This window comes from Triturus cristatus, chromosome 2_1 (genome assembly GCF_964204655.1).
Source record: "Triturus cristatus chromosome 2_1, aTriCri1.1, whole genome shotgun sequence".
Classification (NCBI taxonomy): domain Eukaryota; kingdom Metazoa; phylum Chordata; class Amphibia; order Caudata; family Salamandridae; genus Triturus; species Triturus cristatus.
In genome coordinates, this window is record NC_140581.1 from 997,564,502 (window position 1) to 997,589,366 (window position 24,865).

At 43.2% G+C, this 24,865-nt stretch overlaps 1 protein-coding gene across 2 annotated transcripts; it reads left to right on the forward strand.

Moving 5' to 3' along the window:
- The first annotated feature begins 3,799 nt into the window (after positions 1-3,799).
- Positions 3,800-11,790, forward strand: LOC146866208 (perilipin-2-like). 2 transcript variants are annotated; one of them, XM_085634526.1, is made up of 8 exons: positions 3,800-3,904; positions 5,160-5,205; positions 5,330-5,525; positions 7,699-7,781; positions 8,051-8,336; positions 10,099-10,283; positions 10,610-10,744; positions 11,035-11,790. In XM_085634526.1, the coding sequence occupies exons 2-8, from the start codon at positions 5,176-5,178 to the stop codon at positions 11,419-11,421; spliced, it is 1,302 nt and encodes a 433-aa protein (XP_085490652.1). In that variant the 5' UTR covers positions 3,800-3,904; positions 5,160-5,175; the 3' UTR covers positions 11,422-11,790. The 2 variants fall into 2 exon arrangements, with proteins under 2 accessions (XP_085490652.1, XP_085490645.1); XM_085634519.1 differs by having other exon boundaries at positions 3,874-3,904; positions 5,303-5,525.
- The last annotated feature ends 13,075 nt before the right edge of the window (positions 11,791-24,865 follow it).

Consider the following 24,865-nt stretch of genomic DNA (forward strand, 5'->3'; position numbering starts at 1 on the left):
AGAGTAGTTTGCTGTAAGAATGTCCTTTTCCCACCCCCGCATGGGCAGCTGGATGTATCCATCTGGCCTTCCATTCCAACCTTGAAAGCAGAGTTCAACAAGATTAGCAGAATAAGGGCTCTATTGTCTCAAAAAGAAGTCGCGCTGACTTCTTCCCGGGAAACATTTGTCCTTCATGTAGCAAATACGCGCACCGAGGTGCAGACGCTTTTGAATACTGATCTCCCACTTCATTTTGATGCTCTGATTCAAACTATTTTTAATGCCTCGTCAACAAGTGGCTTGGCACATTTTTTCAAAATTGTGGGCTCCGGCCTCGTGACCTCCTTCCAAACTATTTTTGGTGTGATCCCGGCATTTTTTTATTCTATTTTTTCCAGCGTCTTTGGCGGTCTCCCGTTGATTCTGGCCCTCGTAGCAGGAGTGCTGTTGTTGGTCTGCTTACTGCGCAATGGCTGCACAATTTGTGTCACACAACAGCCTCCCCTGGCTGTTACATTTCCGTGACCGGATGCTTGAATACTATGGTACATTACCCCTGGCAACCTTAAGCATAGCATATGGATTGTCCTTCCGGCTTTCTTCCTTTACATGCGTACAACCTGTCTTTCATTGCCTAGACTGTCCCTTCCAATGGGCTCTGGATTTGTGCTTGTCAAACTCGGTGTCTCCCCCCCGGATTATGATCGACTAATGAGTCCCTTAGTGGCTCATGAGTTGGACTGTTCTGGTGTCAGGATTATGGCCTGTGGCGCGGCACATGGAGTCCTAGGGAATTGGGACATTGGTACGGCTGCATATGACTTCCTGGCAAGCAGTTATCTTGAAGAACACGTCAGTTGTCCTCTGATGGTACTGGAGGCTCCACTTGTCGAGGAACATGTATGTTCATTTCCCTTATTGAACTGGATGGCAGAAACTTTTACCGAACATTCCAATGATTTTCTCTTGGAAGCTGTTGCTACTTACTGTGCATACACGCTGATGGATTAACTGGGAGGTCATCCAGCTTTTCCTTTTTCTTTCATCATTGGGGCTCTAAGAGCCTTGACATTAATCATTGCATTCGGAAAAAAAATCCTTTTCTTGGTTTTTTTTCTCTTCGAACTTTCACTGCCCATTTTATGGATTTCACATGTGTGCACTTAGTTCCGTTCTATCGAACTTGAACTCTGCGTTCCCTGATTTTATCCCTATTGGCTAGTGGTCTGATCAAAGGGGGGTGTAGTGAGGGCTGCAATTTATATACATACATTGCTAAGTTAGCATAACCGCGCTAGATGCTAGAAAGCCATCTTACCACTTTTTGCTGCTTTTGCACACGACACTGCAGTTACATGTTATTATTTGAAAACTGCTTGCTCACCTTTTTCTTCACATGAGAACTGTCTGTTGTTCACATCCCTAGCCGTGAGCTGCGACCTTGGTCTGAACATTGTGTAAAGAAACAGTCTGGGTCGCCAGACAATGCATGTTTTTGAGTTCAGGTTGATCGGCCCACTATTTAGCCATAACACACACACAGCTGCAAATACCTGAAAGTCGAGTGCTTTTAATATTGCAGGCTGCATGTTTAACACACATTATGAAGAAGAGCTTTCCCAGGAGCAGAGAACACCTGATCCTGTGATGTGATCCTACTAAGCTGATCTTTACGGTATGGGGTTCCCCATTCAAGCCTAGAGACCTTTTATTAGTATAATAATATTAGTTTATTAGCGAAAGTGAGGTGGCTGTAATCCACTGTCATTTGTAACATGATTTCTCCTTTCATTATTTATGGTATTGTAACAATGCTGATGGTTTTGATTCTAATCGTTTGCCTGCTTATGTTAGCCAAAGTACTGCATCTTAGGATACGAGGTTTATAAAATAAACTCTTTAAACTTTACTGTGTCTTTGTTTACTCTTGTTGTGGACTGATATGAGAATAATTACGAACAGGTATTTCTGATTCCCACCATTCCTGAGAGTACACGAAGTCGCTTGTTCTGGGTTGTCTATGCATTGGGACCTCCGTGATAATACGGATAACAAATGGAATACTGATGCTGGTCGGATAGGGGTTCTGGGTTCTGAGGTGAGTTTTTGGTACACCACAATTCACTGAGGTCCTGGTTTCCTGCACATAGTTCTGTGCATGAGCAGAATCCCTGCAACAACACAACCAACCACACACACACACAACCACACACACACACAACTACACACACTACACACACACAACCACACATACAACCCCCCACACACACAACCACACACACAAAGGGAGGAGACAACTGCAGCAGGACCTTCGGCTCAATCAGGACAGCAGAACCACCGTAAAAGGAACCCTTCTGCACGACCTGGGCAGCAAGAACTTGTCACTGGAGACATTGTGATCCTATGAACAATAGTGTCATCAATGATCTAATCCAAACTGTAAACTGTGACAAATAACATCCCTATATATTGCAGTACCAAAAAAACAGCAACAAGCATTGGCATAGCCAATAGGTCTCGTCTTTGGGACCTTATAAGTGTTTTGCCATGCAACAGTTGTTGTTGCACCAAGGATATTGTGCTGCATAACTAAATACTTATAAGGTCCCAAAAGCGAGACCTATTGGCTATGCCAATGCTTGTTTTAAGTGAGAGTTTTGACTCATCTAAGATACTGCAGAGGGTTAATATGCCTACTGCAAAGGACGTGTACCATGCAGCTCTCAGAACACTATTATATGTGCATAGCTCAGTGGGTTACTGCCTTGTCACAGAGACCCTTTTGTTACTGTGCAGTTTATAAGTAACAATCATAATCTAGCACAGTGAGCTATGAAGTGTCATCAAAGAGCTGCATGCAACGTACATGATACAGGTTAGAAAGTTAGGATTTTTTCAAGTCTTTCATTATCCTAATGTTACTAAAACAGAGTTGTTTGGGTGGAAATACATTTTTATTAATAAAGACAGCCTAACCACTGTGTTACATTCTGAATCCCAGGTTTGCGCTTCTCGAGACCAAACATTTCTGTAAAAATGCTTACCACTATGGATCACGAGTCCTACACCTTGTAGTCCTCTTTGTCGTATGTAATATTTCTATAAACTGATTTACACGCGTATGATTCATTGTCTCTGTATTTGTGTGTGATGTAAAGTTCTCCAACAGCCTACACTGATATGAGAGGCGCTTTAAAACAAATAATACTTGTCACAGAGGGACTATGGAGAGATGAGGGGCACTGTTGGTAGATGATAAGGTGATGATAGTGAGAGAATCATTGAAGGGCCCTAAGAGAGATAGTTGAATCCTGGTAAGCTTTAATAGCTAATACAATTGTATATATAAATAAATACGTGTAGTAGAATGCGCCATTGTTGCCAACATTGTGCTATGGTGAGAACCCCCCTCCTCCCTCAAAACCGTCTGATTTAATGTGCCACGGCTGCTTAGCGTTCCCAGTCTGACACTGGTCACGTCACATGAACCTTTTAACTATGACAGGTTGGGAGCAAGGCTAGATACTTGGAAATTGCATCATAAGTCCATTTATCACGTTCTTAGTGGCTGAGCGACAGCCTGACATACTTGTGAAAATTAGACGAGAGGGATCAGTACTAACATATTAGCATAAAAAATGTAACGCCCGGTCGACCCTTTCAACCTAGCATTTTGCATGCAGTTGAACGCAACAACGTACTGAACAGCTTGCCTTAAACCGCGTAGAAGGGAGGGGCTTCCGCAGGTGGGAATGCCCGGAGGCAGCGCGTGACAAGCGGTTGCACTCCGGCCTCTATGACGCTCCTGTGCTGTCACAGAGTGGGCTGAGCAGCAGTCTCGCGAGAAGCGCAGTAGCATAAATAGCGGTCGCGCATCATAGTTGATAGCAGAACTTTCTTCTCTTGAAGCGGTGTTAGCAAGGTGAGCTGTTTGTGGGAATTGATAGTTCGACGCATATAATCGCCGGGATTTAGGAGGTATATCTCCCCGTTAAATATTATTAGCGTAAGGACTTCGTCGCTTCGAGAAGGAGTGGTTATTTATTTATTAATATAGACGCTGTAACATTTTCCTCTGTAACGCTTAGAGGCTGCACTCGTAAACTTTAAGGGGATAGTGGGGGGCACGCGGTGCACTCTTCCTGCCGCTTATCAGAGGTCTCCACACAGGTATTCCTGGCAGGGCTTTCAGTGGGCCGGGTCCTGTCGGTGCTCAGATCTGAAAAGGAGGTGCTGAGACGGGTCCCTATCGAACTCTCTATTTTCGCCTTCACCTTGGGGGTACAAAACAAATCTTAACTCTGCCGTGCCGCCCTTCGCTGCTTTTGAAGTAACTTAAGACACTCGTTATAGTTTCAGAAATGAAATATTTTCAATATTCTAAACAACAAAGCCATAGCTGCTTATTTATCTTAAGCAACTAACAACCATTGACAAAGCCGATAGTCCTGGCTTGTTTGGTACTTGTGGTATTCTATATCTGGATACAGTGACAGAAGCAGCAAAATACCAGTCAGAGTTTACATGTTTTTAAGCCACGTCTTTAATTACGTCGGCCGCGCCCCTTTGAGATCCCCCACTCCTCCCCCCTTGTCTTTTTCATCCAATTTAAAGTCCTGATTCCTGGCTTTGATTTTCAGTGGTGTTTGGTCTTGAGCAGATAATCTAGGCAAATGTTGCGCCCTGGAGCGTTTTTCTTTTTGAGATGGCGGGAGACCAATACTAAGGCTAGTTGGCACATATAGATATAGGTAAAGAGAACGGACAAACTCCGAATTCCCGGTTTTACTGTCGCATTATTGAAAACGTGACTTTTATTTGCTTAACCGGTAGGATGAGCCAGTGCATTCCTGAATCTTGACTTCACTCGAAGTGTCACAAAGCTGGACTTGTACTTCTATGGTGTTTCTCTCTTCCAAGCTATGGTGTTTCTCTCTTCCAAGCCACTCCAAATCCCTTCTTACTCTGCTTTATTAGCCTGGGATTAGATGTGGCTCATCCCTATTCTAATTAATGTTGACAATGTTTTGCAGTGTCGCCCAAGGGCATGGTTTTTCTTTCGGGAGTTGCCTGGTTTCTCTCGTTCCTTTGCTAATGTGTATTAGCGGTGTTAAGTAGTAGTTGTGTTGCTACCGTGACATTCTCATTACCTTACTAATCCTATATCCGTTCAATAGGATTTGGGATACCACGATGGCTTCGGTAGCAGTTGAACATCCACAGGTAATGACTGTGTTTTTTTTTTTTTTGTTTGTTTTTTTGTTTTTTTGTGTGTGACTTTGCTTTTTTTGTTTAGTAAAACCAGTGACTTTTTTTCCAGATGACTTGCTATGTTTTTCTTAAACAGAATGTGGTGTCACGCGTGATCAGCCTCCCCCTTATTAGCTCCACCTATGGCATGGTGTTCTCCGTCTACGCCAACACAAAGGAGAACCATCCCTACCTGAGGTCTGTCTGTGAAGTGGCAGAAATGGGAGTACTGACGGTCGCTAACGTGGCTATAACCAGCGCCAAACCAATACTTCAAAAGATGGAGCCTCAAAGTAAGTGAAGCTAAAGGCTGATTAGTGTGTCGATTACCCCCCCCCACCCCCCGTGAATTTTAAATGCAATGATGCTCAAGGTTTAAAAATTTCTTTCAATGTTTTAAATTGACTATGCTTGATCTGGGTGGTTAGATGGACTGCAGTTCTTAAACTACTGTTTTACTCGCCCTACTGTTCCAATTTGTGAATGCTTCTCTTGGAAAGTAATGATGTAAGGAACCACTTTAAGTGCCGTAGCTACACCTTTAGCTTTTTCCCCCTTGACAGGCTTCTTGTGGTATGGATATTCTGATCTTTGATTGATGCAGTTTAATTTAATAATTGAATTGATAGGCAACCGTTAAGCTTGTAGTATGTTCAAGAGTTATGGGGACTCTAAAGTTGGCAGACTTCAGATAAATGATCTAACTGGCTACGGAAGAGCCTGCAAGTTTTGTTTAGTGGCGATCATATTTAAGTAATGGTTGTAACGCTACCATCCAAATTTCCCTTGGCGTATTTTGTTAAAATGCTAAAAATGTAATGTATAAGGGTCAGTGATGCAGCCTCAACTTTTAGAGCCCTCCTTGAGACCTGGATTAGTGAATCTATAAGGGAATTACCTGACTGGTTTCAAGATTGTGGTGGGCATGGATTGACTATCCTTAACTTCTAGGTTGGAAAGGGTCATCCCAGAGCAGCGCTGCAGACTCCAGCATAACCCCAATAATGGCAGGTTCCCCCCCCCCCCCCCCACCTCTCAGACTTTGGGGCATATTACTGGCCCACTCTAACGGTTATCTATGACTGGGTCATAATCATCTGACAACTGTTTGAGAAGGAGGGTCTGAGTGCGATTACACAATCATTTTCTGTATGGTGGACGGGGTGTTGGACAGTTGTTGCTGGCAACACAGGTGGCATTGGAGGCTTGGGCTAAGGCAGGGGCCTTCAACCTTTATCTAATCTGAGCTGCTGATAAACAAATCATCGCAAGCTACTAATAGTGTTGTAGTAATAGTAGCCGCTTTTAGATGAGTGTTCTTGGCCACTAGGTCCAAGATTACCAGCAGTAACGGCCTCAGTGCATCAGGAGAGGGAACAGTTTTCAATTTGAAATGCCTACGCAGGTAATGCATGCCAGCGCCCGCTGCAGTGCCCCTGGCTCAAAAGTAATCACATCAGTATTAAGTCTTGACACCTGATTATCAGTCAAAATTCCCATTTAAATGTTTAGTAAACTCAATTGGTTTTTCTCCAATCAGCATAAGAGTTCTGAAAATTCACTTTCGTCTTGATACACATTTTTTTTCATACATATGCTAACGTAAACAAAGTTCCAATTTAGAAGGCTGGAATGCACACGAGCGCTACTGATGGGTTGCTGGAGAGCTACTTGTTGGAGAAGGCTACTATGTGTATTGGGTGGGCACATATGGTGACCAGAGAAACTCCACTCTGGGAGGAGACAGTGCTGCAGGAACTCGGAAAGCTTAAGGGTATTTGAGGCCTGGGACACAATAATAATCTCTAAGGTTGTGGCCTCTTGGAAGAGGGGTGGAATGCTTAAGTCTGTCATCGCTCCAGAGGGAATCAGTTGCCTATGAACCAATACTACTTGCAGTATGCACAAGCGAGGCACAAATTGCAAGCAGAGAAGCAGTTACGTTGAGATTCCGAACTAATATGCCTTTGTGGGGCAGGCTACTTATGGAGGCGCTAGGAGAGAATCCCTCCACCTACAAAACCCTAAATATGCTGTTTACCCTGGTGATTCTCCAAGGGTACAGGACATGGGTGAGGTGACCTACACTGTTTAAGAGACAGCCTTAATGCACCAGCGAGCAGTTACCACTAAATTATCCCACTTACACCAAAATGTCCTTTTAGGTGTACCCAATGCACTTCATCTCCCTCGGTTTACACCTGTTTGGTATTTGTTTTTATACTGTTGTGTATATGCAAAGAAAAGTAAATCTGTCCCCCCCCCCCCCCCCCCCCCAAATATGGAATGATTGATCTCACCACCAAGTTTGATTCAGAGGAACAAAAACTGCCTACCCATACATGAAATTACACTCATCGCACCCTCCTTGAGTAGAGGCTGGCTGCTGCATGTAAACAAGTGCTCATTGCAACTCAATACAAACTGAAAGGTTTAAACTGTAAACTTAATTTTCAATGTTTTCAGTTGCAGTTGCGAACGACTATGCATGTATGGGTCTTGATAAGATAGAAGAGAAGCTGCCAATATTGTATCAGCCGTCGGACAAGGTAATAGTTTCAACAATACAAATGCATGATGGTGGTAGTTATATATGGTTAGCTATACTGACTGTGCATGCCCTTTATCTGGGTCTGTAGTTGAGAATTCCCGTAATTTGCTGCTACTAATTCTAAACTTCATTCTGTGCAGCTTTTATCTTGGTCCTTATTGTACATAATTTTGTAATTGAACACTTTCATTTTTAGGCAATTTCTTTTATGCTGCAACTATACATTGAATGAAATATAAAGATTTATGCTCTTGTACTTTTCAATAGATTGTGTCCAAAGCCTCCAATATGGTTGTTGGTGCCAAAGAAGCCTTATCCATTACAGTAACGGGTGCCAAAGATACTGTGGCTCATACAATCACTGGTGTGGTCGACAAGACCAAAGAAGCTGTTCATGAGAGCGTGGAAATGACAAAGTCTGTTGTACATGGCAGTATTAACACCGTGCTAGGCAGCCATGTTGTGCAAATTGTGAATAATGGTGTGGACACAGCTCTCTCCAAATCGGAGACTCTAATAGACCAGTATCTCCCACTGACGGAGGAAGAGTTGGGTGAGTACATCTGCGGATTTGTTTAATTAGTCCCCTGTAAGTCTGTCTATACTTGAAGTTTGTTTATTGCTGGTATCTGGAAAACATCTTGTGTTACATCCTGTTTGTGGTGGTGAAGGGACTCTCTAAGGGCCTACTGTGCCAGGAAAGGTATGGCTATGGGACCTTGGTGCTGGCTGAAGCTCACTTTGCCATCACATGTTTATCTCTTAGCTCTCAGGGGGCCCTTGCTTAGTCCTTCAGTTGCTGCAGTTAGTCGGGGTGAAAAGTGTAATTTGATCCACAGCCAACTCCTGACTAAAACCTTCAGTTGGCACACAGAAAATACACTGGTCTTCCCACTGTGCTCAGTTTAGGCCTCCTCTTCCTAGATCTCAACTTTATTTCCCACAAAGTCAACATCCCATTCCTGCACTTGCCTGAAAAAATTCTGGCAACTGGCACCTCCCCCCTCAGTTTTCAGACCAGATTCTACTGGCTTTTAAAGCGTAGATCATTCAAGCTTGTCCTCGGATCCTCTAGTTTGTCTTCAGAAACTTTTCTGCCCATAAAAAGCCACAAAGCACCTCAAAGCCCTTGAACTTAAGTAGTCTTGACCCCTCTAGACACCCACTAGCCCATTCCTGTGCAGCACACTCCATGGATTCCCACCAGTCTACCTTAATTTATCACCAATCTAGTAGAATTCCCGGTGATCTGCTTAGTGTGCCGTAAAGAGTTTCCTTAATCTGAAGCTCCTAGGGTGCCACCCAGCAGCATAACCAGCTTGTCTGCTTCCTCTGCAAAATGGAGATTTTGGAATAAGTAACCCCCACCCATTTCCCCTCTTCCTCTCCCCGCGCCCCCCCCCCCCCCCCATCCAGGTCTACATTACACCACTGGGCGCACTATTGCTTTGAAAAAGTAGAACTTTAAGCCCCGGTCTTGTGTGGTGGGATATTTTCAGATGTACATAACCTATTACAAGCAGCGTTGTGCTTACAAGGTGCCTGTTGAAGTGTGCATAGTTTAAATTTCTTTCTTTTCCTTGCATGCCTCTTTGGAGTCTTACAGTTTAGGAACCAGGTAGTGTCTTCTGTGCTACATATAAACCTATATTTTTCAGGTTCATACCCTAGTAGGATGGGGTGGTAGTTTTATTTGGTTACTGCAGAGACCCTTGTGCAACTTCCTGATTTTGGGGGGTGGCTGCGCTGCAACAAAAATCTCCTATTACTGACTTTGGCTACATTTGATGCTTTGCATAGCTGACAAACTTGTGTTCTCAGGACAGATGTAAAATACTTACGAATTCGGTAGTGGTGGTACGCAATGCACAACAGTTTTTTTTGCTGTATGAACTTCGTTTGGTTTGTTCACCCGCATACACATGAAATTGAATACAAAAGCATTTTGTACTTTCTATTACTAATGCAGAATACTAAATTTGTCTTGCTCACTTGGCATCAAACATTTTTATCTAAATGTGTCCGCTTAATTCCCCCACAGGCAAACTACCCTTCTAACACTTGACATAACTTGGTCATGCTAAAGTTAGTTGGTGTTTTTTAAGGGGCTGGGGAGCTCATGCTTTTCGTTCCCTAATCATACTGCCCTTCACACACAGGACCTGGGTAAATGGCTCCCATCCCACTTGTAATAGTTATTCTGATTGCGGGACATTCTCTTCACTTCCCTTAATGCAGAAGTATGGTTTAAAGTGTATTGAGTTGGCAGTTTGGGGTCCTAACTTAAGTACCTAATAGTTTGCGTTTGTTTGCAGCTGCAGATGCTGCATGTGTGCAAGGCTTTGAAGATGGGGCTCAGAAGCCAAACTACTATATTCGAATAGGATCCTTGTCAAGCAAAGTTCGGAAGCGTGCCTACCAGCAAGCCATAGCCCGGTTGAGTGATGCAAAATCCAGGAGCCAGGAAGCAATTTCTCACCTCCACCGTACAGTTGCCCTGGTAAGAAAAGCATTGCCACTGTGCTTATCCCTCTAGATGTTTAGTTGTGTCTAGTGTTGAGCTGAAAGTCTGTACCCTCTGGTTATAACTCTTTAATACCACGTCTGTTCCACCTCATTGGGGTTGGGAATGTGCTTTATATGTTTGCAGCATCCAATGCCTGTGATTTCCTCTTAATTTGACCTGTTGGACTTGCAATGTGGGGATTTCTTATATGTACTGCAGTGGTTAACTATCCACATTGACTGCACCCTGGTTACTTTCTAACTGTTTATCTGTTCACTACTGAACTGTAACACAAGGCATCCATGCACTTTCTTCTTTAGATGGAATATGCACGGAAAAACATGGATAGCGCCAACCAGAAGCTGCATGATGCCCAAGAAAAGCTTTATAGGTCTTGGTTGGAGTGGAGCAAAAGCACGGGCCAAAACGATGGCGAGGAGTGTAACAGCACAGAGGTAAATATGCACTTGTCTGGTCTACAGATAATTCCAGATGACTGCCTTGATGAAGAATTTGTTGTGCAGGAATGTAGTGCTATTTATACTTTCGATTTGTGGATGGTTGCTGCAGCCATGTGCATTGAACTGAAGTTCTGCAAAACCCTGCAAGACTTCAGCTTCATTACTTAAGAAGCTGCTGTGACTGGATTCCTGTGCTTAAACTGATGCTAGTATATGCAGTTTGTAAGCCTAATACATGTAGCCTTGTTCAAGTATTTAATTTGTGGTTTTTTTTTTTTTCCTAGGATGTTGAGTCTCGTACCCTGGCGATTGCCCGCAGCCTTACAAAACATCTTCAGACCACCTGCATCACCTTGGTGTCCAGTATACACGGCCTGCCCCACAACATCCAGGAACAGGCTCACCACCTGAGTTCAATGGCTGGCGATTTGTACCAGAACTTCCACTTGGCCTCCTCTGTCAGAGAAATCTCTGACCACGTTCTTGCGACCACTAAAGGACAATTGGACAAAATGAAGGGTTCACTGGATAATATGGTGGACTATGTTGTGAACAACACACCACTCAACTGGCTGGTGGGTCCCTTTTATCCTCAGTTGGGTGGCATTCATCATACTGAGGGAAAGAACGAAGGGGAGGAGACGAACAGCCAGCATGCATGCAAAAGTTAGTTTGTAGCATGTGCACTGCAGCACTCGCGTCTGTATACTAATTATGCCAAATTATCTGCCACCTCTCGAGCATGGCTCCATCTAATCGTGATGGATGAGTTGGACAGGCAAGGTTAAATGCATAAAAGCTTTCAGAGCACGTGTATGACAATAATTGTTTTTACCTTTAAGGTAATGCACTGAAGTTTGCCAGTTACTGGTCTTGAGCACTTTATTTTTTTTTTTTTTTTTTTTTTTTTTTGTATAGCACATGCATTTCTGGTGAACATGCTTTTTGTAAGTGCTAAGATAATATAAATACTACTTGGTTGTAGTTTTCATTATGGGTCACCATGTATTGTGTATTTCTAGTAAACATTTCTAGTAGCATACTGTCTCCAGTGAACATTTCATGTGTCATCTTGGGTGAAAAGGAACAGCCTGTGGGTGGCACACCTGAAGTTCTGGTAGAATGACTCGTGTGCATACATGATCATAACTGGAGCGCTGGGCTAACTTAACAAGCATTTAAGTCTACCATGTAACTGAGTTTTGCATGTGCCACCTCATGGTTGTGAACGCCTGTGAACTTAATTGATAGACCATGCTTGGATATGCAACTGTTAGGTTGATTGGGCTTTGTGTGCAACACCCAACTCTAAGCGCACCTATTGGGTGAGCTGTACAAACAGTGATGTAACAAACTGGAGAAAATCTGAAGTAAAAGGGAAGGAGTGTGGTGTGCTGGGATGGATATTTGTAGAATAATTCAGTCCAAGAAGGCCTCTGCGTAATTTGAGTGTGCAGTCAATATTGAGAAACACCTCACTAAACTATCATTGGTGGACAAAATGGGCCATATTTAGTTTGTAGGGCAGAATGTTCAATTACTAACGTGACAAAATATTCTGCCTGCTAAATCCTTGGTCTGTCCACTTAATTCAGAGTCTGGGAGACTGTTTTCGGACAGTGGTACTCCTGTTCGCTCTGCCTATGGACCATAATCTGACTACCAGAAGGTGTAGTTCCAAGATTTTAGACCCAAATAATCTATTTCAAGCACTAATATATAAAAGGAGAATATCCATCTGTTTAATTTTTATAATAATGTATCCAATATGAACTTTTATCAACTTGTTTGACTTTACTACCACCCTATAACATCGCAATGATTTCAATAATCTAGCTGGTATTTGCATTTCCCCTACCCTCGGATTCCTTGTTGAAAGCTGAGTTTGTCCCAACAGTTCATGGCAATCATAACCCTATTAAGATAACTCTGAGAATTGCCCTCAAGCAGACCTAGTAAAGAATGTTTTGGTAGGAACTTGACCGTCTCTACTGACAAATTAAAACTAGTCTGACGAGGAGTCCATAATACTGATTTGTTTAATAGGATGGTAAGGTCCTATTCCAGACTTATCGACTCATGCCTGTCCTTTCAGGATTCTAATGCTGAAGGAATGGGTGCCCCCCCCCCCCCCCCCAAATTTGTGAGGGTATTGTATCTATATTATCCAAACAAATTGTGGAAGTACAGCATGCACCAAGATGGTTTAGCAGTGATGGTTCATCAGCTAACAGACCGCTTCGGAAGGCAGACCCTTCCCGTATCAAATTGTTAAGGCAAAAGTACAAGGGGTGAATTACATAATACTTTATTTCTTTTGGTGGTAGCTGTGCCCACGCGTGTCCCTCTCCTGTACCCTGGTCAGAATGCCCTCCCCTGACCAGAAGTGTTGTTCGGTTCCAGTCCCCCTCTCAGTGTGGTAAAGGATCCTAGTCCCCCTTTTCCCCAGGTCACTACATCTCCCTCTTTGTTGCAAGAAATTGACGAGAAGATGGTGAGAGGGGAGTGGTCAAGGGGAAGAAAGTCTTTGGCTCACTCTCCTTGGACAAGGTCCTCCCTTGTCTTTCTGCGATCCCTCACAGTGGCCTGGTCTTCGTCCATTGTGGTCCATAGCTTCATGTCTCATCTGTCTGATCACTGCTGCTGTCCCCAGGCTGCAAATATGTCGTCCAGTATTGGCATTGTTGCACTTGCTGATGTCGGAGAGTTGTCGTATTACGGGGAATCTTGAATATTCGTCAATGATCACGAGCAACTAGTTGGCCATGTTCGAAGGCCCATAGAAGTCTGCTGCCAACGTTGTCCACACTGTTCCTGGAAGATCCGACATTTGTAATGTTTCAGGCCTTGCTGGCTGCTCTGTTTGGCTGATGTGGCAATTTATGATAGTGTCCTCCACCATTCTGTCTAGGCCAGGGAACCATACTTTCTCCCATAGCAATTTCTTTGTTGCGGCCATGCCTGTGTGATTCGTGTGCCAAATTCAGTTTGACGTAATGCACTTGGCATGACTATCCTTGTCCTCTCATTACTATGCCGTTTACGGTCTCTGATAGTTCTTCATGTATCTTTTTGAATGTTAACATCACCTCCTTGTTGACTTCTCCCATGCTGCTGTTGGTGTTGACGTGTCTCCATCTCTGCTGTTGTCACCACTTTCACCGCCTGCATTGTGGCATCCTTCCCTGTTTCTTGCTCTAGTTCCATGATTATTTTCTGGCTGCAAGTAGGCCCTTTCAATGTCAGACTCTTGCTTGCATATGTGACAATCTTCGTGGAGAGTCCCTACCCGGCAGGTGTGGCGCTACAATTGCTCCTAATCCAACCGGGTTGGCGTCCACCGTCTGCTCCATACATAGTAGTGGATCGAAATAGGGAAGATGACCCACAGCTATTGCAGCATGTCTGATGGCCTCAAATGCCCGATTGCACTCGTGTCCAGATGAATTTCTGACCCTGCTTCGTTAGTTCTTGAAGCAGTGTGCTCACTGTGGCAAAGTCTTTTATGTAGCTGGCAAGCCCAAGAAATGACCACACTTCTGCGACGTCTGTTGGAGGACTCGCCTTTTCCAATGTCTCCACCTTGCTGGAGTCCAGTCTCGTTTCTTTCTTGGAGAAGATATATCCGAGGAATACTAGTTAATTTCTCCCCAGTTCGCACTTGTCTTCATTCAGTGTTACACCTGCTTTTTCCAGGTATAGGCATACTTCACGCAAGGCTGTCATGCTCTTCATCTGACTGACCGAATACCAAAATGTCGTCACTGTAGTTCAAACTGTTCTTTACTGGCCTTGTTATCTGCCTTATGGTCACCTGAAATATTTCTGCTGCCAATGAAATGACAAAACTCAGTAGTTTGTAGCGAAACATGCCCATGTACATGGAGAAAGTGGTAATGTAGCTTGATTGTGGGTCAATCTCCAGTTGATGGTAGCCTTTGCACAGGTCCAGCTTTGAGAATCTGCATGCGCCAGTGAGACAGCTGATCATGTCGAGGAGTGGCCCAGGGTGTCTGCCTTTCAATGGCTGTATTTGGTATCCTCATGTCAACACATGTGAATGTTGGATGTGTTTACTTTTGGAACTGCCACTATTGGAGACACCATGGGGCTGGCCCGTCTGCAGGCTGTTTGATTTCCTGGCTCAGCAGGCTTTGTATTTCCTCTTCTACCTGTGGCTGCAGGTGTATGGCCACTCGTCTGTGATGCTGAGCCACAGGTTTGATTGCCTGGTTGTGCAGTGTTATTTGTCTTTTTGTATGCCTAGGCCTTGTAGTATTGCCGGATAGTCTCAATGTTCAGTTTCCTTCATGTGGTATGTCATTGTGAGGAGACCCCATCACCTGCGGCGTGACGTTGCTTAGCAGACATGGTGCTGGAATGTCTCCCCCCGTAGCACATGTATTTCTTCTTTGCTTGACCTGTCTTTGTACGTCAGTGTCTCTGTAAACTTCCCCATGTTGACCACTGGTTTCTTCGAACCCAAGGTGAATACATCGACCGTGATAGTGGCAGTCTAGGGGTGTGGAATTTAATAAAATATCTACTTGTCCATTGGACAGGTAGCTTCATAAATCTACCTGTCCTGTGACAAAATCCACTTGCCCCTTTGGTGCCATGTAGTGCAGTGACAAATAATGGTACCAATCTCATTTTATAAGAGCTCTTATAGTGGCCTCTCTGATTATGCCAGGGCGCATACTATAGAAGGGTTTCAATACTAGCTATTGCCTTATTTTGCCACCTTTCTGCATATCTACATACTGGGGCTAGAGGTGGTGGTAAGCAATGATTCCAAGGTTGGAATGCCTTTTTGAGTCTGTATAAACAAACTAACTTGCATGTTTTAGTGGTTTTCACCGGCTCTTCTCTAATCTTTTCCCATACTGAGAGAGGTTAGAATTTACTACTGACAATGACAGAAGGAACATTTCTTCCTGGGCGGGGAAAAATGTGGTTGGAGGAAAAGTGAACTTGTAAATGCTCAACAGATTTTCATTCATATTTGGTAGTGCTAAAATGCAGTTAACAAACATTTTCTAGGAGTACGATTTCCTGGCCTTCATGTGAATACATGAGTCGTGAATCTGCACTAATGTAAGGAAATATACCATGGGTAAACTTTCATGACTTTTGTAAAAAATTGGGCTCCTAATTAGGCCTGGCATTAAGCAAGACTTTTTTGTTTTTATGAAAAATGTATCTATATATTAACTGGCTTTACTGTGTTGCAGCATTCTGCTCTTTTACATGGACCATATCCGAATGCATAGTCTTGTTCAGTCACAGGAAATACTGTGGCAATGTGTGCTTTGAGACCAACAACTATTTTTCCTATAGTTGTTGTAATGGTTAGGACCCAGCATCTCCTGCAACAGTAAAGGTTTACATTAGCCATTTCCAAACAAGACATGCATTGACAAAACCAAAAGGCGGACCACCAAAGTCAGACCTATTGGCGTTGCGAGTGCTTGTTTCTTTTAATGTTTCCATAATCTTGTTGAAACTGTTTACACTGATTTTCTATTATGAATATTTTTTGGAAAAAACTAGCGTGCATCCACACATTTTAATAATTGATGCTTCTCAGAAATGGTACCTAAAATTTCACAGTATTTTAGCAAAACGGAGGGAAGGGTTTTAGAGGTGGGATGGTTACGGTCTTAAGAGTTTCTACAGTGGGAACCTGTGTGATTTGTGCCGTAAAGAACATATCAGTACACTTTCAAATTGTTTCTACAGTGGTTACTTTTGCGATTTCTGCCATAAAGAACACCACCAGTACACTTTCACATTGTATTACTGTCTCTCCTGAGAAGTTTGCACTGTTAGCTGTTCCTGGGTTTAGTACCTTCCAGTGGTAACTTCATGTATTCACTTGCTCTGCATGGTGATTTCTTTCCAGCAGAAGAACTACCTTCCTGACTACCTAGCAGTAAAATTCTCGGCTCTGTGCATTCATTTAAAGTTCAACCCTATTGCAAGGTGTAGCTGTTGTAGAAAATCCGAGGTTCCGGGAAGAGAAAACCAATCTAACCCGAAAACAGACTCATGGGCCTCTGCTAACATTTGCACCCTGAAAACAATACATCTTACTGAAGTCAAGGAGCGGGAAGCCCCATCAATTTATCCGTCCCAAACACGAGGAGGATTTCTTTAGACCAATTTATTCTACAGTCTCAACTTCGTTTTTCTATGTCAATTGTTAAGGTGCCTATTTGTATACATTGCATATACACACCCTGTCTAGCCATAGTAGTTCCTCTAACTAGTCACCTCTGCCAGTACATTGTAGGTAACCATTGCATATTTTTGCCTTGTATCTGCACACAATTCACCTGGTGCTTGCAGAAATGTGGCTTAAAAATAATCTGAGAATCGAGGGTTCTGAACCTCCAACCTTGACTCTTTCAGTAAACCACATTTTGTGATCCTGGGCAAGTGTTTTATTTTCCTGGTCCTCCGTTTCTTAATCTACTAAAATTGGTAGTACTTAGCTAAAGGTTACTAAACTCTTACCTAAAACAACTGTAGATTGCTACCCAGCACAGGAGCGCTGGGTTTAACTAAAACATTAGTAATGTTTGCAGGGGGATGAAGAGTTTAAGGCTTAATTATTGCTGTAAATTAGATAAAGGTGCAGGCAGCATATTGGGACTCTCATGGGTGTTTGTGGGTGAGTTTGACGGGACGTCCTTATTTAATGAGAACTGAGCTGGCCGTGCTGTAGCCCCTTTGCTGGCCTCTAGTCATTTAGTCTTGTGCCCCGGCACTTCAAGAGATCACCCTCTATTTAGCAACCCCGCTTTCCTCCAAGCCATGCTTTGCAGTGCACAAAAAAGCATATGAATTACCTCCGTTCAGAGGCAAGACTTTGGTAACATTAGGTAATTTAAATGAAGATTTACACGGAGTGTATTTTGGACAAATCTTCACAGCACAAGTCGGGTGAAAGAGGGGACATTGTCAGGTTTTGCCCAAATTAAATGAAATGAAATGAGGATTTATAGAGCGCGATAGCTACCCTGAGGCGTCCTAGCGCTGGCAGACAGGTGTGTGACGGAAAATTAAAATTAGTCAGTTTTGTTAAAAAGCAGTTTTCAACTGTTTACGAAAGGGGAGTAGATTGGGTTCCGATCGGAGATGAAGGGGCAGGGCGTTCCATAGTTTGGCCGAATTGTAGGAGAATAATCGGCCTCCACATCTAACTCTTGTGATCCTGGGGATAGTGGCAAGGAAAGAGGAAGTAGATCTGAGGTGTCTGTTTGGTATATAGGGAGTAGCCAGTGGATGATTTATGGGGGCACCGGCTTTCCAGTAGGCTCGATGAAAGATGCAGAAGGAAGCTCAGGAGTGTCCCTTTTACAACTGTATGAAAATCCATGCAGTTACCTAGCACTTTCATTGCTGTTCCTAATGGCGAACATATATGCCTTTGTGTCTACTTGCAATGTGGCTCACAGTAATTTTTCACTAGACCGCATCTTCCTTCTCCTCCAGAGGAGCCCAAGATGGGGGAATTGTCCACCATTGACACATTAATTTCTTTACAATGTTAGGAGTCTGGTGTTTTGCGGTTTTATGGTGTTACAAATTACAGCAGGATCGAAACATAGAACACCCAACAATTTGATCTGTACCAAATATACACCAAAACATGGCGTATGGCAAAACAAATGATTTACAAGAAGTAAATCCAATATAAAACATAGTTTAGCATTTCAATGAATAATTATATTTATAAAGCTCTTATACAATCGGGGGACAATTTCGGAGGGCTGACAGCCTAACAATATAAAAAACTTTTTTCAAAATGCTGCATTTTTAATGCACCGCACAAGATAATAACATTACTTGCTGTGACATCACTTCACGTGAAATCTGTGCCTTGCCTATGCTAATTAGTCACTAGCGATTTTCTCTAGGACTTGTGCCTTGCATACCATACCATCACAAACATGTCTATAAAAGCAGACTGCTGTCTTCCTTCTGTTTTCTTTTTCCCTCTTCTTGTGCCTGGTGCCGGTGAGGGGACAAATGCACAGCACCTGGTTGTCTAGGAAGAACAAGCTGGCAAACCGCACCACATCCAACAAATAATTCTCAGGTAGAGAAAGGAGCATAGTGCAGGCACAAACTGAGAGATGAGGGGCCCAGTGAAAGGATAGAAATGGGGGTAGGCCAGAGGCCTATATGAAAGCGAAAGCCCCATGGGTAAAGTAAGGAGCTTTAATGTAAGCCAGCAAAAAGATCAAACCTGAGAAGCCAAGGGGAGCGGGCCAGGGCTGTCAGAGGGGGTAGGAGGGACAGGCACCATGTGATACATAAGGTGAACAGGGAAGGCAAAGCATGAAGAGAGGGGCACGAGCTGGCTGAGAAGGGAACGCAAGGCACTTTACTGTAGGCCCAGGAGGCAAGGGTGAGGAAGGATCTTTGGGCATTATGAGGCCCATAGGTGGAACAAAGAATACAAGAGAGGGATCACAGGTTCAAGTCAGAGCAGGGGCCTAAAAGCAGATAAGCCAGCCTCTTACATGCCAGTGCTGTAGGTGTTCTGGAGCTGCAGAAGTTCAATGTTCGCCTCGCGCTCTAAATTAATGAAAGGACCAGGGGAGGACCCAGAAGCCACACCAGAGCCTCGGGGAGAAAGCAAAATGCCTGTTAACTGAATGTTGTGGGTGTTCCACACGGAGCTGCAACTACGAGTTCCCCTCCATCCTGTTGGTCTTTTGCTCAGGGAAATGAAAGCGCAGGCCCCAGCTTTTGCACAGACCCTTTCACTGCCAATAAACTGCTCAAAGCCCAGCCTTGATGAGGAGCTACTGATAGAAAGGTGTACCAGTGGAGCGAGCTAATCCCTTCCCCATCATCCAAACCCAGTCATGACTGCCCTGCAGGCCATTAGTGCAATCACGGGCCACAACATTTCAGCGTGTAGTTCATTCAGAAATATTGACTGGCTATGACCAACAGTGTTGAAGAGCTGTGTATCGGATTACAGCAAGTTTTTGTCTACTTGTCCTTGGGACAAAATAGACATTAAAACTTCTTACCCTTGTGAGAAATCTAGATTTCTCTGGCGTCGGGAGATACAAATTCCCCACCCCTGCAGTCCTACCTTTATCTTCTCATACTCTGACATGCACATTATGTTGCATGTGGCCCCACTATCTAGAACGAACCGTGTGCTGTGTCTTCCTACTTTGATGTCCACTGTCGTCGTTTTCTTTATCTGATGTTTCTCTATGAGATGAATGTGCTCTGGCCCTCTGTCTTCCGTAGGGGCTTCGGACCAGATAGTCGTTCCACGGTCTTTGGCGCTGCTGTTCCTTCTGATTCAGTTGAGGAGCGGCAATTTGCAGTTTCCATGTGCCTGGTATATCTGCTTGTTACTGTCCATGGTCTTCCTCGCTCACTCTTGAACAGTGCACCCCTGCAGGCACTTGCAAAATGATTGTCTCTTGCATTTCCTGCATTTCTGGCCCATCGCTGGGCATGCGCTGACATGTGGAAACTCGAGTCCACATCGATAACATGTTCTCTCTTGCGTTTTCATTGGCAGTGGTGCAGCGTTTTCTTTTTTCCAGTTTCAAAAAATGTGGTTAGCTTGCTCCACTCTGCTTTCTTTTCCCAGTTCCATCTGTCTTGCATGTGTTGGTGCTCTGGCTTCCGCCCAGGCCATGGTTAGTATTTTTTCTAGTGAGGTCGAGTCTTTCAGAATTCATGAGCGAAACTCCACGGACTGACAGCCTTCAATGATGCGCAGTCAAATTGCCTGTTCATTGTCAAACTTATCAAATTCGCAATATGTGACCAGTTTTCGCAGTCTTGTCGCAAAGTCGTTGAGGGACTCCTCTGCTCGTTGACACTCGGTGTTGAAAGTGTACCTTTCGAAATCAATCTTTCTTTGCGGGTCCACATCGATAACATGTTCTCTCTTGCGTTTTCATTGGCAGTGGTGCAGCGTTTTCTTTTTTCCAGTTTCAAAAAATGTGGTTAGCTTGCTCCACTCTGCTTTCTTTTCCCAGTTCCATCTGTCTTGCATGTGTTGGTGCTCTGGCTTCCGCCCAGGCCATGGTTAGTATTTTTTCTAGTGAGGTCGAGTCTTTCAGAATTCGTGAGCGAAACTCCACGGACTGACAGCCTTCAATGATGCGCAGTCAAATTGCCTGTTCATTGTCAAACTTATCAAATTCGCAATATGTGACCAGTTTTCGCAGTCTTGTCGCAAAGTCGTTGAGGGACTCCTCTGCTCGTTGACACTCGGTGTTGAAAGTGTACCTTTCGAAATCAATCTTTCTTTGCGGGTCAAACGTAGCTGTGAGGCACTTTATCAGTCCCTTGTATGTTGCTGTTTGATCTTGGGGAAATGTTATCAGCAGGTCCTCCACTTCATTCCCTACGAAATTTAAAAATAGATCTGTGTGTTTGGCCTCTGCGATGTCCGTGGTGCACATGTATCGTTCGAACTGTCGAATCCATCTTTCCCACTTGATACCTAGCTGTAGTTCCGATGAGCTAAATGGTAGTGGCTTGCGAAAAATGTCCTGTGCGCTATTCTTGTCAGTTGCAGCATCAGTCATTTTGTTGATGTACAGGTCTTTGTCTTTATACGGTGCTTAGTTTCTTTGTTATATGTTCTCCTCTTTATTTATTTCTTTATTTTCTTAATTTCTTTTTCGTATTTACCTTATTTTCACTCTTGGTTGTTGTTTCCTTTTAATTCCCACTTTTTCTTTCTTCTGGTGCTTTATTTTCTGTTTGCCTGACTCCAAAATGTCCTTCTTTCCTGCCCCTTATTGGCTCTCTCGCCTGACCCTAAGATAGCCACCGAGATTTGGTATTTTTGTATGGCCTGACCTCAAAATGGCTGCCTGATCTTCCTTAGCTTCCCATTGGTTGTTCTGCCTGACTCCAAGATGGCCACTGAGCTCTAGCGAGATTTCGGCTTGAAATCTCCACACGGTAGGCTCAAAGCTGTCTTCTCGCGGTCGGCTGTTTTCTTGCCTCTCTTACTCCTCACCTGACTTGACGCGGCCGGGGTGGGCTCCCAATGTCGCTGCAGGCATCAGCACGTGGACCAGGGTGGGCTCCTGGCTCCGCTTTTCTTGCAATCGGGGTGGGCTCCCGATTTTGCGTCTTCTTTTTTGGGGCGCACGGACCAAGGTGGGCTCCTGGTTTCGTCTTCTTGGAGTCAAATGAAGTCCCGACGGCCCAGTTTTCGTTCAGGTGGTCGTAGCTGTGCCCACACACTTCCCACTCCTGTGCCCTGTTGTCCAGAATGCCCTCCCCACTCCCCTGACCGGAAGTGGTGTCCGGTTCCTGTCCCTTCCCCACCAGTCGGGTGCAGGGTCCCAGTGCCCCTTTTCCCCAGGTCACTACAGTAGTTTCCACAATATACTGAATTCAAATTGTAATACACAATCGCTCAAAAAGGCATATTTTTTTAGAAATATAAACTTTTTTACCAAAATTATAAGTTAAGAAGACTCGAACCCAGTAAGTACATAATGCAATCCACCCTGCTCAACAAACTATGCTATCTGATCCCTTTTAAAATTAAAATCACTCTTAACCTTTTACTCTACACATAGTCTATTTTTATTTCGAAAACCAATTACAACAAAATTTATAAAACGGATGCGGCAATAGAAGCCACTCTCCATTGTGTGTTTTAATCTAAAGACAATACATTTAAAAAAGTTTTGCGATAGAGAAGGGTCACCAACCATGTCCGTGCGTATACAAGTCAGCCTTGTTCAGCATGTTATGCTATCGGAGCCGTCAGGCTAAAGAATCACTTCTGCATCTATTTAACCACATGCGCAATCAGTTATCAAAAAGAGATGCCCCACTGAAAAAAGAGTAACACGGATAAAAATGGTAAGTCTGCTGGATGCAAATTAAGGACATATATTTAATCCAAATTTAAAAAAGCTATGCGATAGAGGAGGGACACAAACCCTCTCAGTGCATACTCAAATCAGCCCTGTTCAGCGTGTTATGCTATCAGAGCCGTCAGACTTAAATACGTTTGGTTCTATTTGCCCGCATGTGTAATCAGTGATCAAGCAAGGAGGCACCACTCAAGAAATGAGTAACACAACAAAAGATGGTAAGTCCACAGGACGCAAATTATAGACATGTATTTAATCCTAAAACAGGTTCCACAGTAGAAACCACTCTCGGATATGTGTTTAAATCTAAAGACAAGATGTTTGGAAAAGATGTAAAAATGAGGGTATGGAGTGACGCTAACCCTGCCAGTGAATATATTAAAGAGCCTCAGCTCAGCGTGCTGTGCTATCAGAACCATCAAATTAAATATTATCTCCCGGTTCTATTTACCCATATGTGCGACCAGTAATTAAACTATAAAGTGCTACTGGGCAGGAGTAACACAGTAAGGATAGATGCCAAACACATTGACAATGAACAAAAATGTGCACAGTTATTCAATGCTTTAAGATCTGAAGGACAGAAAGCGTTTAGGATCTACTTCAGGAAGACGATCAAACAAGAGGAATTTGGTACATGAGATGTATATTCTTTATTTAAAGAAGGTTCAAGAGAACTTTTTATGTTGGAGGAATTCCACACTAGAAACAATAAAATAATGCTAAAGAAATTGAAAGATCCTTGGAGTCATGCAAAGTATTAGCCAGTTCAAATGAAGAAAAAAAAATATAACACCTGTTAGTGTAATTTGTAACGAAAGGACAAAATTTCAAGCAACAGAGACAGGAGTAATGTAAATTGCTATAAGTGAGTCGCATATCGGAAATTATTCTCAATGTGCAGAAAATTGGTCAATCATGTATGAAATGTAAAAAAATAGATAATTTTTCCAAAGTATGTAAATGTAATGAAATGAAAGTTAAAATAAATTACCTGAGTGATGATGTTACAGTGACCACAAAGAGCATGGCAAATGGGGTGTTGATGGTGAATGTGAAAAATATGGCATGGACTATAGCTACAAAATGTGCTCTATTTTGTAATGTCAATATTGGAGGCAAGTCAATTGAACTCACACAATTTTTACAAGGCTGTGAAAGTACAGTAACTGCTAGCGATGTGGGTGCTGGTACAGTATTATGTCAAAATTCAAGTAGGGAAGAAACACACTAAACAAACCTTTGCATCCAGAATGTTAAAGCACATTTTGTCTGTTTGATTTCTAAATTACAAGAATATGATTTTGAAATTGAAGACATTGCTGGTAGGCTAAATGCATGAGAAGATTGTCAATATTGCCGTTGACGTTTAAAAAGAAATTTGATGAAAGTCATCTAAGTGAATGTATGGTAACTTCTGTGGATATTTTACACGTATGTACAGGCATTTTGGTACAGGCCCTTTGACAGAAGATGAATGGAAGATGAACATGGAAGGTCATACTGTAATTCAGAAGGTATTTGAATACATGTGACGTGGTTGGCCCAAGATTAAACAGATCGATGGATATGTACAAAGTTATACACAAGTTTCTGCTGAGTTGAGTTTTGTTTTAGGTGTGCTTTTGAGAGGTGAAAAGGTGGTGCCACCATCAGGTCTGTACAAGACAATAATTGGTCTGGAACATGCAGGGCATTTAGGGTGTATTGCTTCTAAGAAAATGTTCAGGAAAAGATTTTGGTGGCCAAAAATGCATACACACGTAGAGGAGTATATCAGTTTGTGCAGTGAGTGTTTTCATTCTAACAAGAAATGGAGTGTAAGAAAAACTCAATTGATTCCTGTTTCTTTCCCTTCAAAACCCAGGGTCAAGGTTTCAGTTGATTTTGCAGGACAAATAACATGTATGCCACAAGGCAAAAAGTATGTAATTGTACCAATTAACAACTTTTCACAGTGGCTATACAATGAAGTTATTAGTTCTGTAAACAATGAGGGTGCATTGAAATTCTTTGACAAGATTTGCAATGTTAAAAGTCCACCACGCAAGCTCATTTCTGACAAAGGAGTGCAATTTGCTTCAGAAAGATTGGAGGACTGTTTCAAAGACAGTGACAAGTTGTGCAGTAGCGGTATTCAGTCCACAGGCTGATTGTTTAGTGGAAAGAGCTAACCGTATTATCAAAGAGCTGATTCAAATAGCATCAATGTCTGGGG

Coding starts and splice junctions, on each gene's coding strand:
- LOC146866208 (XM_085634519.1), top strand. CDS start 5,176: ATGGCTTCGGTAGCAGTTGAACATCCACAG. Junction 7,782..8,050: donor TGTATCAGCCGTCGGACAAG/GTAATAGTTTCA, acceptor ACTTTTCAATAG/ATTGTGTCCAAAGCCTCCAA. Junction 10,745..11,034: donor AGGAGTGTAACAGCACAGAG/GTAAATATGCAC, acceptor TTTTTTTCCTAG/GATGTTGAGTCTCGTACCCT.